This window comes from Mus caroli, unplaced genomic scaffold (genome assembly GCF_978045245.1).
Source record: "Mus caroli unplaced genomic scaffold, Mus_caroli_1 scaffold_14, whole genome shotgun sequence".
NCBI classification, from domain to species: domain Eukaryota; kingdom Metazoa; phylum Chordata; class Mammalia; order Rodentia; family Muridae; genus Mus; species Mus caroli.
In genome coordinates, this window is record NW_028227269.1 from 78,600,250 (window position 1) to 78,614,952 (window position 14,703).

Here is a 14,703-nt window from a genome sequence, read left to right on the forward strand (position 1 = left end):
TCCTGTCATGTGGCCAAGGTGAATATGCTTCCCTTCTCAGAGAGATTATGTCACTTGCCCAAGGCCATCTGCAAGGTCACAAATTCACGACTGCCTGGCAGCATGGAATGAGAGAGAGTAAGGCAAATTGGATGCCCAAGGTAGATTTGAGGAGCCATGAACCAGCAAAACCCCAGGTGGGGATACCTTATGTTCTTCTCCGCTGTCTGTCCCCAGGCCTTGGGCTCCTCCCCAAGCACTACGGTTGATTTTTGGGACACAGTCCACGGAAGGGGTTAGCCCTGAAACAGCAATTCCTGAACCCTGCAGTGGCTAGGTCTAGCGGCTAAGCTAGACATCCGTCTCAGGATCTAGCTGCAAAGGATGGAAATGGCTATTTAATTATTTCAGAGGGAGATCAGATGGGATGAAGAGATTTCCATACACGTTTAAGCCTGAGGGTCAGAGAAGACAGGACCAAGTCTCATCTAAGCCAGGGAGACTCCTAAGGCCCCACAGCCTCATCAGTCCTAGCAAAGGACTGGGCAAGCCCTGCAGGCAAGCACCTCATATGGGTGACCTCTAGGACAGTGGCTCCCCATAGCTGGCTCGCCCAAGACCAAAGCTCTCTTCTCTTCACCCTGAGCTTGGCCTCCTTTTGCCCTTCCTATGAATCATGACAGGTACCAAGTAGCTACAGGAGATTTATTTTGAATCTGTCAAGAGGAAAATTAATTTCTGCTATGGATGCTTGCATTTACTAATTATTCTTCTCCCACATCACTGTCAATGCTCCTATAGAGGAACACAGGATGGGTAGGGGGATTTCAAATCCCCCTCCCCAGCCAGGTCACTCTCCTATTCTTAGCCCATGTCTTCCTCCTATAAAGGGGGGGACCACAGAGCTACCAACATCTTGTATCTGTTGCTTTTACCAAAATAGCCACAATTTACTAGTTTCCTATAGCTTGGTACTGAATTCATTCATTCATTCATCCATTCTTTTATTTACTTATGCATACTATTTAACCCTCACATCAAACTTACACGATTTTTGTTTTGAATTATAACTTTTTTTAGATTTATTTTATTTCACATGCATGAAGGTTTTGCCTATATGCATGTATGTGTACCATGTGCATAGCTGTTGGATCCAACAGAACTGGGGTTACTGATGGTTGTGAGCCACCACAAGGGTGCTGGGAATTGAATTCAGGTCCTCTGCAAGAGCAGTCAGTGCTCTTAACCTCACAGATGTCACTCCAGCCCCCCTTTTTTGTTTTGAAGTATGATTTAAATACAATAAAGTACTCATGTCTTCAGGCCACAGCTCAGTGGATTTTACTCTCATCAGAGACCAGTTTTGCCTGGTCTCCAACTCATGCTGTATGCACTTTTTTCTTTCTTTTTTAACTTGGAGTCTCTTGCAGCCCCTGCTGACCTCAAAGTTGTTATGTATCCAAAGATGGGATTGCAGGTGTGCCCCCATCATGCCTGGTTATACAATGCCTGGGAGCTCCAACCCAGGGCTTCATGTATTCAAGGCTAGCACTCACTGTCCCAACTGAGCTATATCCTCAGCCCCTACGTGTGCTCACTTGCATCTGACTTCCTCCCTCAGCTTTGTGCAATTCATCTGTGCTGTGTGTTATCATTTGCTCTTGTTATACATCTCGATGTGTATATCTGCTGTGTGGATGGTGGCCCATTGAAGCAGGTGTGGTTAATAACATCATCGTCATCACTGGGATCATCTTATTCTGCAGATGCAGAAAACTGGGCCCTAAATTGCTTTCTAACCTTGTGGCTTAAGGCCACACAGTGACCCTGAGGCTGAAGAGTAACTTGAACCCAGGTTCTTTTAACCCCAGAAGCAGCTCCCTCCCTGCTTTCAGTTCTGAGGATAGAAGAAATAAAATCTGCCCCCTGTGGTCACACTCTTTCCCCTTCCATTTACGTGGAAGATCTCTTGAGTTCAAGGCTAGCCTGGTCTATAGAGCAAGTTCCAAAACAGCGGGGGATACAGAAAGAAACCCTGGCTCAAACAAACAAAAACAAACAAACAAAAGCAAACAAAACAGAGAGAGAGAGAGAGAGAGAGAGAGAGAGAGAGAGAGAGAGAGAGAGAGATCCAGGAAGGGAGAAAACAGCACTAGGTTTGGCAATTGCCAATATTTATTTTTGTTGCACGACAAGCTGATAGCACAGGTATGGCCGTCACTCATAGCCCTGTAACTTGAGACCAAGGCTTTGCCAACATTTCACAACAAGTACAAACAGGCTACACAAGGAAGAGATACCCTCATCCGCTGACCAGCAGCAATTCCCAAGCAGCCCCCTGCTTTCTCTCCAGAGACTAGTTTCTCAGATAGGCGTTCAGATGTGCCCATTTGGGACTCCTCCAAAAAGCAATGCAGGCCTGCAGGCCAGGTGTCCCTTACCCAAGCAGTACCCATCAAAGAGTGGAAGCCCCAGAGCTGACCTGACCTTGGGAACAGGCCAAAGGTGCTTGCCCTGTTCCCAGCTCTCTGTACCTGTAGGCCTCAGCCTGGGAGCATCTGCAAGGCAGCCAGCAGGCAACAGGAGCCTTGCTGACCTCCCTGCCACCTCACCCCCTGAACTCAGGTAGCATTCCAGTCAAGCCAGCCAGACATGATTAAATGCTTGGCTACGTGCAGGGGTGGGAGACCCCGGAGAAAGAAGGGCTCCGAGCCAACTCCCTGGGGCACCCAGGGCACCCTTTGGTCTGTTGATCATTAACAGAAGCCACCTCTCAGCAGGCAGAAAGGGGAAAGTCCAAGGGGATGGCCTGTTCCCTCCTCCAAACATGCCAATCCAGAGAGCTTCCTGGGCCATGAGCTCATGACCCCCCGGAGGGCGGGGTGTGTGCAGAGTCATCCAATCCAGCGGGTGCCTCTCAGCTTCTGCAGCTCACCACCGAGGGTGAGAGAGACAGGAACGGACCCTGGTAATCTGTTATTATGGCGTGCTAGGGACTGTGCCCAGTGACTTTAGTGTACCAGCCTATGATACTCCATAGGACATCGATCATATGCCATGACACTGCTAATGAGCCTGAGTTCAGGTCCTGAGACTTTCATACTTCTCCCATGCAAAGGGCTATATGTGATGGTCAGTTTGTCACCTTGATACAACCTAGAAGCCCAGGGGAGAGGAGTCTAGGAGAGGGATTGTCTAGATGGCTTGGCCTGCAGGCATGTCTATGAGGGATTGTCTAGAGGGCCTTAACTGATACCAGAAGACCCAGGCTGAAGGTGAGAGGCACCATTCCCTGGTTGGGAATCCTGGCAGTGTAACAGTAGAGAAAGCTAGCTGAACACTAAGCATGTATGTGTTTATCTCTCTCTGCTCTCGACTATGGCTGTGCTGTGACTAGGTTTTAAGTTCCCTGCTGTCTTGGTTTCCCTGCTGTAATGGATGATAACCTGGAACCGTGAGCTAAGACAAATCCTTCCTCCCTAAATTGCCTTTCTGTTAGGGTGTTTTATCCCAGCAACAAAATGTAACTGGGGCTCTGCAGCACTTCTTCCGTGCCATCAGTCTGAGCATCTGAGTCTCAGGTCTTAAAAATACTGCCTGGTATTCATGAAAGCTGCTGCTACCACAATGTTCCCTTAATCGTCACAGTAACCCTTGAGACCAGTAGTTCGGCTTGCTGAGATGGCTCAGTGGGCAATGGGGTTTGTCGTCAAACCTGATGAACTGAAGGACCCCACATGGTGGAAGGGAAGAACCAGTGCCCACAAGTTGTCCTCTGACGCCCACATGCACAGTGTGGCCCTCATGCACACAGACACCTTTGAAAGAAAGAAAGAAAGAAAGAAAGAAAGAAAGAAAGAAAGAAAGAAAGAAAGAAAGAAAGAAAGAAAGAAAGAAAGAAGAAAAGAATGACAGCTCCTTTCCTTCTTGGTACCCTGGCTCGTTCTTCTGCCATCACACACACACACACACACACACACACACACACACACAAAACTATCTACTAAAGTGCTAGGGATTTGTGATTCAATTAGATTCCTGAAGCCCAGCAGGCCCTTACTTCCTCTTGATGAAGAGGCATTAAGACCAGGAAAGGCCAACCTGATCTACATAGTTATAGGTTAGCTAAAACTACATAGTGAGACCTTGTCAAAGAAAGGAGGAGGAAGAGGAAAAGGAGGAGGAGGAGGAGTCGTCAATGGCCCAAACAGCTCATTGCTTTGAGCTGCTCCAAAGGAAGGCCAGCAGAGCCAGCACCCCTGAGGCCGTGTCCACACAAAGGAGATCTTGTATAAGGCAGAGATAACCCAGGTCCTGAGCAGGGGTAGGAAAGACCTTGTACCCAGAGCAGGACCTAGTCTTTAGGACCACAGATCCCCTTGTGTGGGCCATACCTTCAGCTCCTACTGCAGGTCTTATCCTGCCAGCTGTGAAACCACATTTCCTGGATGTCCCCGTAGCCTGGTGCTTAGGGCCATTGCCAAGGCCCTTTCTAACATACTGGGGCATAATGGGGCTGAAAGGCTATTGCTTCCTTTCCTAAGTAGTTTCAGGCTCATCTCTTCCAGTTCAGTTCTAGATGGTAGGAATCCAAGCTACCGGTCTGGACAAACTGAAGCTTTGAGCTCCTCATGGAGACACTTAGATGGGATTTGGAGTGAGGGTCTACAAACAGCCAGCTTCCCCAGATAACAGGGAGCCTCCCTTGGCCTTTCCACCCTTCCAGGGCCTTCTGGATCCAATGCATTCCCTTGTTATCTAACTCCAAACACTGACCTCAAAGGAAGATAGTCAGGGTGGCTGCAAGACTCGTCTGAACCCTACTGATGATGTCATGAAAGGCAGAATTAAATGTCCACCACAGGCTCTCTGGCTACAGAGAATGAGTTCAAGGTGATGGACTCATTGTCTTTGCTTTTGATCAGAATGGAAGATCATCACTACCACCCCAACACATGCTTACACACACACACACACACACTCACACACACACCAGACTCACACCACACACACACATTCACACCACACAGTTAATTTTCCCTCTTAAGAAATAAAAAGTCTGGGTTCATCTCAAGCTCGAGGGCTGCCTCTTTTCTTCCTGTATCAGTCAGCCCATCCTGGAAAAGAGTCCCCATATTTCTACCTCGCATGCCTGACAAGCAGTAAACTTGGTAAGCCAAGTAACTCTTGAAATGTTCAGAGAATACTGGTAATTCATTCAGTATTGAACAGTGTCTGCAGCAAATCTATCTATGGAGGGCAGTGGTATAAAGGTGGAGATGGCTCAACCCTTAAAACTCGCTAACTGTAAGAAGCCAGGGGCTCAAGTATTATCTCTGCCCTCCCCAGGACTCAATTCTCCCAGACCCTACTCCTTTAAAAGAATCACTTTCCAGCAGGGTGCTGGTGACACACACCTTTAACCCCAGCACTTAGGAGACAGAGGCAGGTGGATCTCTTTAAGTTTGAGGCCAGCCTGGTCTACAGAGAAAGTTCCAGGACAGCCAAAGCTGCAGAGAAACTCAAAAATCCAAAGAGAGAGGGGGTAAAAAATTACTTTCCAAGGGCTCCCTGATCCTGGCTGGATGTCTCAGGATCCTCCTGCCTCAGCCTCCTCCAGCAACTCTTGCACCACATCTGGCCTACCACCTCCCTTGATGGGTACAATTGACTTCCTATTAGTCTAGGTTAACCTCCATCTTCCCTTTCCAGCCCTGCAGTCAAATCCTGGTACAGACCGCCCTTTCCCATCCTGGTGGCTCCTCTCCAGGCAGGCAGTGCTTCCTCATACCGGGTTCAGGGGTGAACTGAGGCTAGGACCTTGGCTAGGCTAATGGCTATGAGACCAATACCTATGAGAGCTTGACACAGCCAATGTAAGCCAGCCAGTGCAGCATGGGCTATGTACTGTACTTTGTACAGTAGCACCCTGACCATCCCCCAAAGGAAGTCCACAGTGGGAAGACTGGATGATCCTGTCGTCAAAGCTCCCTACAGTAGCCAAGGTCACACAGGTCAGCAAGGTTACCCTGGACCTGCTCTCTGCAGGCTCCTTTGCTAAAAAAAAATAATAATAATAAAAATAAAAAATACCTCCGTCCCACCCAAGCTGAGTGACCTTAAGGCATCAACATCCAGAGTTATGGGTTTAACTTTAAAGATGAAAGACCAGCCACCTTGTTGCCCCAAGGAGTGTCAGACCAAGGAAAAACCTATAGACAAATCATTTCTTGAAAAACGGGGTTTATTGATTTTTAAACTGCAAATAGTCGTTACAAAAAGTTTTTTTTTTCTTTTAAATAAATTCACACAAAGAAAGAGAAATAGAAAGCGACGGTAGTGACCAGCAAGAGGAATAATAATTACATTCATCTTTATGTGTGTGCGCCAGTTGTTTATGTCAACATTGGAAAACTCCAACCTGGAATCCAGAACCACAAATCTGCGAGCGGAATGTCTTGAGATGGGCACATGGAATTCAAAGGGTTTTTCTCTTTTTTTTTGTTTTCCCTTTTAGAAGCTATACATAAATGGTGGTTTTCCTTCTGTACTGTCACAGAAATTATACATACATTCTCAGTCCTACCTGTGAAAAGGCCTAAGGAGAAAGAAACTCAATTTGCAGTCCAACACAAAGGGGAGAATTTCTAAAATAAATAATCCAACAGTTTTTTGCATTTTTTTAAATTAATTTTTCATTTTTTTAAAATAAAATAACCAAAAAAAGTGTAAAGTTACAAAAATGTTGTTGAAGAATAATATATTAAAACTGTGGAAAAAAGGAAAGACACGTCACAAAATTTTAAGATTAATATGAAGATCATAATTTAACATAAAAGAATATATTCTATGGATTTGTCATCCCGATAAATATGAACAAAATTAACAAAAAAAAGCATAGTTTGGCAATAAATACGTTTTGATAAGTTAAATAAGCTTTTTTATATTGATGTGCAGTGATAAGCAACATTTTTGCTCTCCAATTTCTGAAAGTTAGATGAAGTTTAAACCCAGGGAAAAAAGCATTGTGTGGGGGGCTCTAAGGTAGACCTAAGGTATTCTAGAGCAAAATCCATTAAAGCTACTTCTACAGGAAATCGTTTTACACAGATATTGTATGTGGAATGCATACCATTAACTGCTCACCCCTTACATGGTAGGTTTTTTTTTGTTGTTTTTTTGTTTTGTTTTTAGCTTTTCTCTCATTTGTTGTCGTTTTTAAGATGTCACATATGAATTGGGGAACTTTAGCACCAAAATCAAGTCTCTCATAGTCCATCTAGTTTCCCCTTCCTCCCCACTTAAAAAAAAAAAAAAAGAAAGAAAGAAATTAAATCACAAAGTCCCACTTATGTCAAAACCTTCCTCCAACTTGTTCAACCTTTGTCCCTGGAGACCTACACAAACCCAGGCAAGATTAGTCAACAGGGGTTCGGGCTGGGAAGAAAAAGGTTTTGAAAGTCAAAATAGACCCCTCCCCCCAAAAACCCCCCCAAGTCCAGCAACAACTCTCTGAGGGAGGTGAGTAACTATAAGGAAGAGGAGACCGAAAGAAAGGTGCACTTGTGTGGCCAGCTGGGGGAGCTGCTGGTTGCGGGTCACCCCACCCCCACCCCCAACCCCACGGGCAGAGGCTCTGGGAGGCCCACGGGTGCCCCCTGGCGTTGAAGAGGTAATGTAGTCACAGTGACAAAGTTAGATTACAAGGCACTAAGTTGCTTCTGTAAACGGTTACTGCTTTTTTTCTTTTGTGATTTGGCACTTAAGGCTTAAGCCGGGGGTAAAAAAGGCATCTACTGACAAAAGATGGAACTCTGTTATGCGTGGTTAAGTGGGCTATGAAATGGAGGGAGAGGGTTTCAAGCCAGAAGCTACCGACAAATTGACTTGTCCTTATGTGGGGGGAGGGTAACATACCAAGGTTCTGGGAAAGGGGTTGAGCTTAAATGTATCAATGTGGGGTTTGAGGGAAAGTTAGGGGGTGGGGAGGTGAAGGGAAGAGATGGGGTGGAGAGGTGAAGGAGGCAGGGGGGGGGGTCCCTCCCTACCCTGGCTTAGTCATCTGAGATGGAGAGTCTGCTGAAAATGGGCAGGCGTCTTGAGTTGTCCAAGGTAGGGGAGTCTGAGCCACTGTGGCTGGAGCTGGAGCTGCTCAGATAGCCCTCGTGGTCCGAGAGAGAATCCTGAGGGCTGGGGGGAGAGTCAAACATGTGAGGGGATTCGGACATGGGCCGGAAGAGGAAAGTGGTGGGGGAGCCTCCCCCAGGCAGCCCCATGCTAGGAGCAAAGAGGCTCGCCAGCTCCTGGCTGGAAAAGGCGAAGGGGTTATTGGTGCCATCGGGCAGAGTAGGTGAGCCCAAGAGGTCATCGGCGCTCAGGATAGGGGGTGGGGTGATGGATGTGGGGCTGTCCAGCAGCCCCGTGGCAGCGGCGGTGGCAGCGGCACTGGGAAACCCAGCAAAGCTAAAGCTATGCTGGAGGCGGGGACGGTCAGCGGAGAGGTCCCGGCCCCCCGCCAGGGCGCGTCGCTCCTCGGCGTTATGAATGAAGTGGCAGCGGGGCCCGTACGGGCAAAAGCCGATGGTGTGGAAGGTGCGGCACAGCTCCGTCTTGTACTTGGGGTGGCGGGTCAGGCTGCGGAGCTCGTGGATGCCATGCGCGAACTGGCACTTGTCCCCGTACTTACAGGCACCGTTTTCTTCGAAGGGACGGCACAGCTCCGTCTTGTAGCGGCTGGAGTTGACCTGGCCGCTCCCAGGCTGCTTCTGGGTGGGCAGCAGCCGCTCGCCCCCTTCGGAGAAAGAGCGGTCTCGAAAGCGGCTGTCGCGTGAGCTCAGGGACGGGGCCGGCTCACCCTTAAGGCTGCTGAGAAGCTGGTTCTGATGGAACTTGGAGCTGGGCAGAGTGACCGAGTGCCTGCGAGGGAAGCCCCCGCCAGCAGGGGTGCCCACTGCCTTCCTGTCCAGCAGGCAGCCCCCAGCGCTGGGAGTGCTGTAGTTGAGCATCTTGTTACCCTGGGAGGGGAGGGAAAGAAAGGGACGGATGAGTGACTGAGGACATCCACGAGGCCAGAGCATGGTGTCCACAAAGGACAGCACCTCTCCATCTGATAGGCCTGTCTCTCTAAAAGGAGCCACCTGGATTTATTTTGGCACTGCTCATGAGAAACCGCAAAATCCTGCCGTGTGTGGAAGAAAAAGTTATGTATTTATCCCACCCCGTGCTGACCCGATATGTAGCTTCCTCTTGTCCCCTCTAAAATCCGGGCCCTGTTTATACATTCCTCAACTCAGAGCCTTTCACACAAGACAGTCCCTTTTCATTTCCCTCCCCCCCCCCCCAAAAAAATCAGGTAAAGCTAGTTTAGAAGTTTGGAAGGATGAGCCAAATCCTCTATCAGTCCCTGCTTACCTGCCCCCCGCCACCCCACCCACCCCACCCCACCCCAAAATCTGGCCCCACACTCTCCACCATTTCCTCTTCCACAAGTGTGCCCTTCCTTTGGCAACAGGTTTTCAAATTGCTTTTTCCTTGCTTGTGGAAGGGCCTAGTCTGTTATGTGGATAGAGTTATAGGGTGTCTGAAAACACAAGGTTCGGGAAGGGTATCCCACACCCTGGGAGGGATTTTCTCCCAGCATTCTCCACCCCCTTCACTGGGAAGATGCCTTTGCACTTGGTCTCCTGGCTGCAAGAGAGCTCTGGATAAGAGCACCAGTGTTTAATCTTGAACCAAAGCTGCAGACGAGAAAGAAAAGGACCAGCACACTCACACTCCCCTACTCAGTCAACTGGGGGCGGGTGTATGTGTGTGAGCAGGGACAGAGGCTGCCACAAGCCCTAGTCACCTGCCCAAACTACCTAAGATTTAGAAAGAGTGGGGGTGGGAGACTTGAAAGTTATCTCCAGGCCCCTGACACATGTGGGTGTGTGTCATTGTGCAAATTCTAAAGTTAGTCCCTTAGGATCCGCAGCAGGGGATCGGGAATCGGTAACCCTGTAACCGCCAACCACCCCACCGAGCGGATTACAGGAACCCAGAGGAGAGCCGCTTCCAACAATGAGGTTCATTTAAAAAGTCCTGCGGGGGGAGGGGGCAAAAGAAAGAGAAATAGATCAAAGAGCGGGGCAGCGGGGCCCAGGATGGAGTTGGCTAGCTCAGGCTGCCGCCAGGGCAAACAGACTTGGAAAAACGCAGGGAGGGAAAGAAGCCGAAAATGCAAAGTTTTTGATGTTGCTCTTCAACTCCAGCACGGCCCTGCACCCCAACCCTGCAGCCCCGGGGCCTTGGCAGCTGCACCGACAGGAGCAGCGAGCTAGGAAGAGAGCAACATGACCCGACGTGTTTAAGGGAAGGCAAAAACAGTTCAGCAATTAAAAGTAGCCTAGCAGCTTCATCCTTTCAAATTGGGGGGTTGGGGGAAGTAGAGCGGGCATTCACGGAGTTATTTCAATCGCACTCCTGGAACATTACGGTTTTAAAAGTTTTTTTTCTGTTTTGTTTTCCAAAAACCTGACTGGCAAACTGCCCCATTTTGGCCCTCTTAAATCCTAACTGGCGGGAACTTGAGGTCTGGCAGCATTTTGTTCCCCTATTCCTTAGTCAACGAACCGTAGTGCCTCACAACCCAGGTAAGCAAACACTTTCAGTCCCAAGTTTGCAGCACGATCGACCAGCTCCCGCAGCGGGAGCCTAGCCCAGCTGGGGCGGACAAACTCCACTACAACGTCGCTTTGCCTACATCTTTTTGAACCTTAAGTCGGCCTCTTTCTTCGTCGCATTATCTCTTAGCTCCCCAAAACAGACAGGAAAATTCTCCCAGTCAGATACCGCCCTGAGACCTCGCTTTTCCTAGAGACCCCTAGCAAAAGGTGTTGGATAACTTCGAACACCTCCAGCGGGTACGGGAAACCCAAGGCGCACACTGTGAAGCCGAGCCCACCCGCTTAGCCCAGCTCCGGAGGTGCACCATGCAGAAAAGAATCCTTCAAAATTTGTCCCAATCCTAACCAATCTTCCGCACCTCCTTGCCCCGCAAACTGGAGCAGTCGCCCAGAACTTTGCTCCCCGGATTCACAGAACCCCACCTGGGACCTGAAACTTAAGAGCGAGGAGGACATAAGCAAATTCCTTCACCATGGAGGGAAACGCAAGCAGTGAAACTCCTTCACTCCCTCTACGCCGTCCCCGAGACCCAAACTTGTTAGAGTTTCTTGGAGCACAAGAGAAACTTTCAAAAAGCCAACGCTCCGCCCTGCTTTACCTTGCATAAAACTTCGCTCAAGTCGAAAATGGTGGCGGACACGAGGGTGGTGGTCATCGTGGGCGTTCGCACGGGACAAGGACTAGGATCTGGTGTGTCGTGAAGGTCCCGGTGCGGGGAAGGCGCAGCCTCCGGCTCTCCGGTCAGGAGTCCCACACGCCTGCTCCCGGCGCCCCTCGCCTTTCTGACTCTCCCGGGCTGCGGCGCGCAAAGCCCAATTTATAAATTTGGTGGGTTGGGGGGGTGGAAGGAGGAGCTTTATAAACGTATTTAAATGAAGAAGAGGAGGCGGAAAAAAAGTTGATTGACACTGAGGTTGAATCAGCCATGCGGTCAAGAGGGAGGGAGGGGTAAAGGGGGAGGAAAGAAACTTTCAAAAGGAAGAAGGGGGAGGGAGACGAGGAAAGAAGGCGGAAAAAAAAAAAAGCACTCGGAGCGGCGCAAAACTTTTTTTTCTTAAAGAGGAAAAGTTTCGAGTCCGCGGGCTCCGGGGGCGCCCCTCCCCTGGGCCGAGCCGGGCAGAGGGGGAGGGGCGCCCACCCTTTGTCAGCCTCGCTGCTCGGCTCTGTGACATCACTCATTCCACCCCCTTCGGAGTTCGAGTTGTTGTGTTTGTTGGTTTTTTTTTTTTTTTTTAAAGAGTTGGAAGGCGGGCTCGACTCTCTCTCTCTCTCTCTCTCTCTCTCTCTCTCTCTCTCTCTCTCTCTCTCCCTCCCTCCCTCCCCTCCCTCCCTCCCTCCCTCCCTCCCTCTCCCCGTCTTTTTTTTTTTTTTCTTCCTAGCAGGCGCTGGAGCTGGTCTTGAGCCGGCCAGGGCTGCGGTTTCCATCTTGAGCTAGTGTCCCTTGAAACTTCTCCAAGTGCCCGCACGACTTACCTTTCCCTGACTTCCCTGTCCACACCCGGCTGCCCATCGCAAAATGAGCTGGGCGAGGAGTTTAGGAATGCGGAGCACCCCAAATGTTCGAGTCAAGAGTTTTATGTTTGTTGTTTCCCATCAGTGGGCAAGAGAAGTAGGGACGACCAGAGAAAACTTTTTCTCCAGGAGAGCCTAGGCTGGCGGGGCGAGAGCAGCAAGATTTTGCGCGCAGCGCCGGTGTCCAAGCGTGCTGGTCCGGCAGCCTGCGTTTTCCCAGTAGGGTGGGGACACTACTGCCTGGGCAGAATTCTTTCAGACCTAGATGGGGAGCTTCGTTCACACAACTGATCTTTAAACTTGCTACAGCAGAAAAGTCCAGACTTTAAAGGGCGCCCCTTGAAAATAAAAGAGCAACAAGTCACTTTCCACGCGCGCTTTGAATTCGGGCTGCCTCCTCCACACATCCCCGAATGTTAAAAACAAGGGGGGAAAAAGCTACTTTGGTAAGAAGGAAGGTAGAGGTGGGGGAAGCGACACTTTTAACTTCTTGCTGCTCTCCCGCCCCCACGCGAACGGAACATATGGCTTGTCACTATGCCCGGTTTGGGGGTACCAAGCAATAAGACCCACGGAACCCAGTGGCCTTCAATGAATTACACCGCCCTTTAAAACCGCGAACTATGTGTTTATTTACTATTAGGTCTGGCTGCCTCCCACCCGCACCGGCTCGCGTGCTGCAGTGGAGACCCGGGCGGAAATCGCGGGCCGCACCGCCCAGGCCTCGCACGTTTCTTCCCAGCATTCGAGGCCGCCGGGTCTGTTATGAAACCCGGTGCTCCGAGTGGCTACCAGCGAGTTCCATTGCGATGTAATTAGGTCACCCCATTACGAGTACGTTTCTCTGGAAAGGACGGAGCGGGCGGAGCAGAGCGTTCGAGGCGCACCACCCCTTACACACACGCACACTTTAAGAAAAAAAAACTTTATTATTTATCGCCAGCCTCTGGGCAAACCCAGGGAAACCTTCCAAATCACAACTGTTTTAGAAACAAGTTTTTTTTTTTCTTTCAACTTTGCGAAACACGACTTTTATTGCAGCCCACGAACCTAACGTTAATTCTCCGCGGGGTCTTTGCTTGACTCCTCTCCAGTGACTTGATTGCCCCCCCCCCATTTTTTTTTAACACGGCTGCTGCTCCGGGTTTTGCTGCTGTCCAGTCGCCGGTGGCTTCCCTCCCCCGCTCTCATTTTTCATCTTTTCTTGAAATCTGGCAAGCGCCAGGAAGGGAAATAACTTCCATCCACCTTAATTTAAATCATTCGGGTGTGTAGGTTTCTTTTTAAAGGGATGTTTGCTCCTTCCCCTCCCCAGCTCCAAGGGGGGGGTTGGTGTGTGTGCCGCGGATTTCGTGCAGTTTCTCGATGATGAGGTAATGAGTTCCAGATTTCAGGACAGAGCAGGGTGCGTTAAAACCCACAAGGTTAGACGGAGTCCTGATGTGAAGTTATTTCGGCTTTTCAGTCCGCATCACCCGCTGGGCTGCTCTAAACTCCCGAGTGTTTGCGAAGCTCAGCTGCAGGGGGACCCTGGCCGGGAAGGGGCGACCTCGCTGGGTGGTGCTGTCCCTGAGGCGGCCGAGCAGTCTTGGACACCCCGAGCTGCCTAAATAATTTTGTTTTTCTCAAATGGGGGGGGGGGAGGCGATTCCTCGAATTTCCTACGCCTTCCCAGCTCCCCGGGGCCGCCCCTCCCCCGCTCCCCGAGGCTCGGGCTCCGCGGGCGGCGCGCTCCCGGCTTGTTTACCCACCCGCCCGCCCAGGTTTGTCCCTGGTCCCACAGCCGTCTCTATAATTAAACTCTTTTTTTTTTTTCTTTCTAATTGTCGGGTTGCGACGTCATTTAGGGGACTTTCCGGGGACGGGGGGGGGAGGGGGAGCGCTCCTTAACCCTTCGCTAACTCTGCGTCCGAGACCCGCGGCCGCCAGCGCGCGGGCCTGTGACCCGCAGGTGGTCGCAGGTACCCGGCCCAGCCGCGAAGCTCACGGGACTGGAGCCGAGGCCTCCTGAGCGTCCAAGGGGCTTGCACAGGCCGCCGTCTCCACCTGCGCAGCCGCTTCCGCCCGGGGGGGGGGGGGGCGGGGAGCTCCGCTCTGCCGCCGACTTCCGGTTCGCGCGTCCTCCGCTGCGCAGGTATTCGGGGTGGGGGGCGGGGCCGCGAGGTTGGGCTACTCCGGAAAGTGAAAGTCCTCGGGAAGCCCGGAGACGTGGAGACGACCGTGTGCGTCCGCCAAAGCCCAGCCAAAGCAGTCGACCTTGCTGAGGGGGAAGCTTGCGGCGCGGGGTCGTCCGCATCCCCCCTCCCCCCAGACGGCGGAACCGGTCAATGGCGCCAGGCGACGCCTCTGAGCGCCTAAAGGGGTTGCGTTTCCTCCTAGGCTCCTGGTCATTTGCGAAATCTCCCAAAGGCTTCGGATTGAAATCTGACCCTTCCCGGTCCTTTGCTACCTGAGCCCTGAGGGTGGCCTCGATTTCCCTGGGTTAAAGGTAAAAAGAGAATTGGCCGAGTGAAGCCCTGAAGCTACCTGGGTTACCTGTCAGGATTG

At 50.8% G+C, this 14,703-nt stretch overlaps 1 protein-coding gene across 1 annotated transcript; it reads right to left on the bottom strand.

Moving 5' to 3' along the window:
• Positions 1 to 6,205: 6,205 nt before the first annotated feature.
• Positions 6,206 to 11,474, bottom strand: Zfp36l1 (ZFP36 like 1 zinc finger CCCH-type). The gene is made up of 2 exons (XM_021179175.2): positions 11,243 to 11,474; positions 6,206 to 8,993 (listed from the first exon to the last, which is right to left on the bottom strand). Exons 1-2 carry the CDS (start codon positions 11,297 to 11,299, stop codon positions 8,034 to 8,036), a joined length of 1,017 nt encoding a protein of 338 aa, XP_021034834.1. The 5' UTR covers positions 11,300 to 11,474; the 3' UTR covers positions 6,206 to 8,033.
• Between the last annotated feature and the right edge of the window lie 3,229 nt (positions 11,475 to 14,703).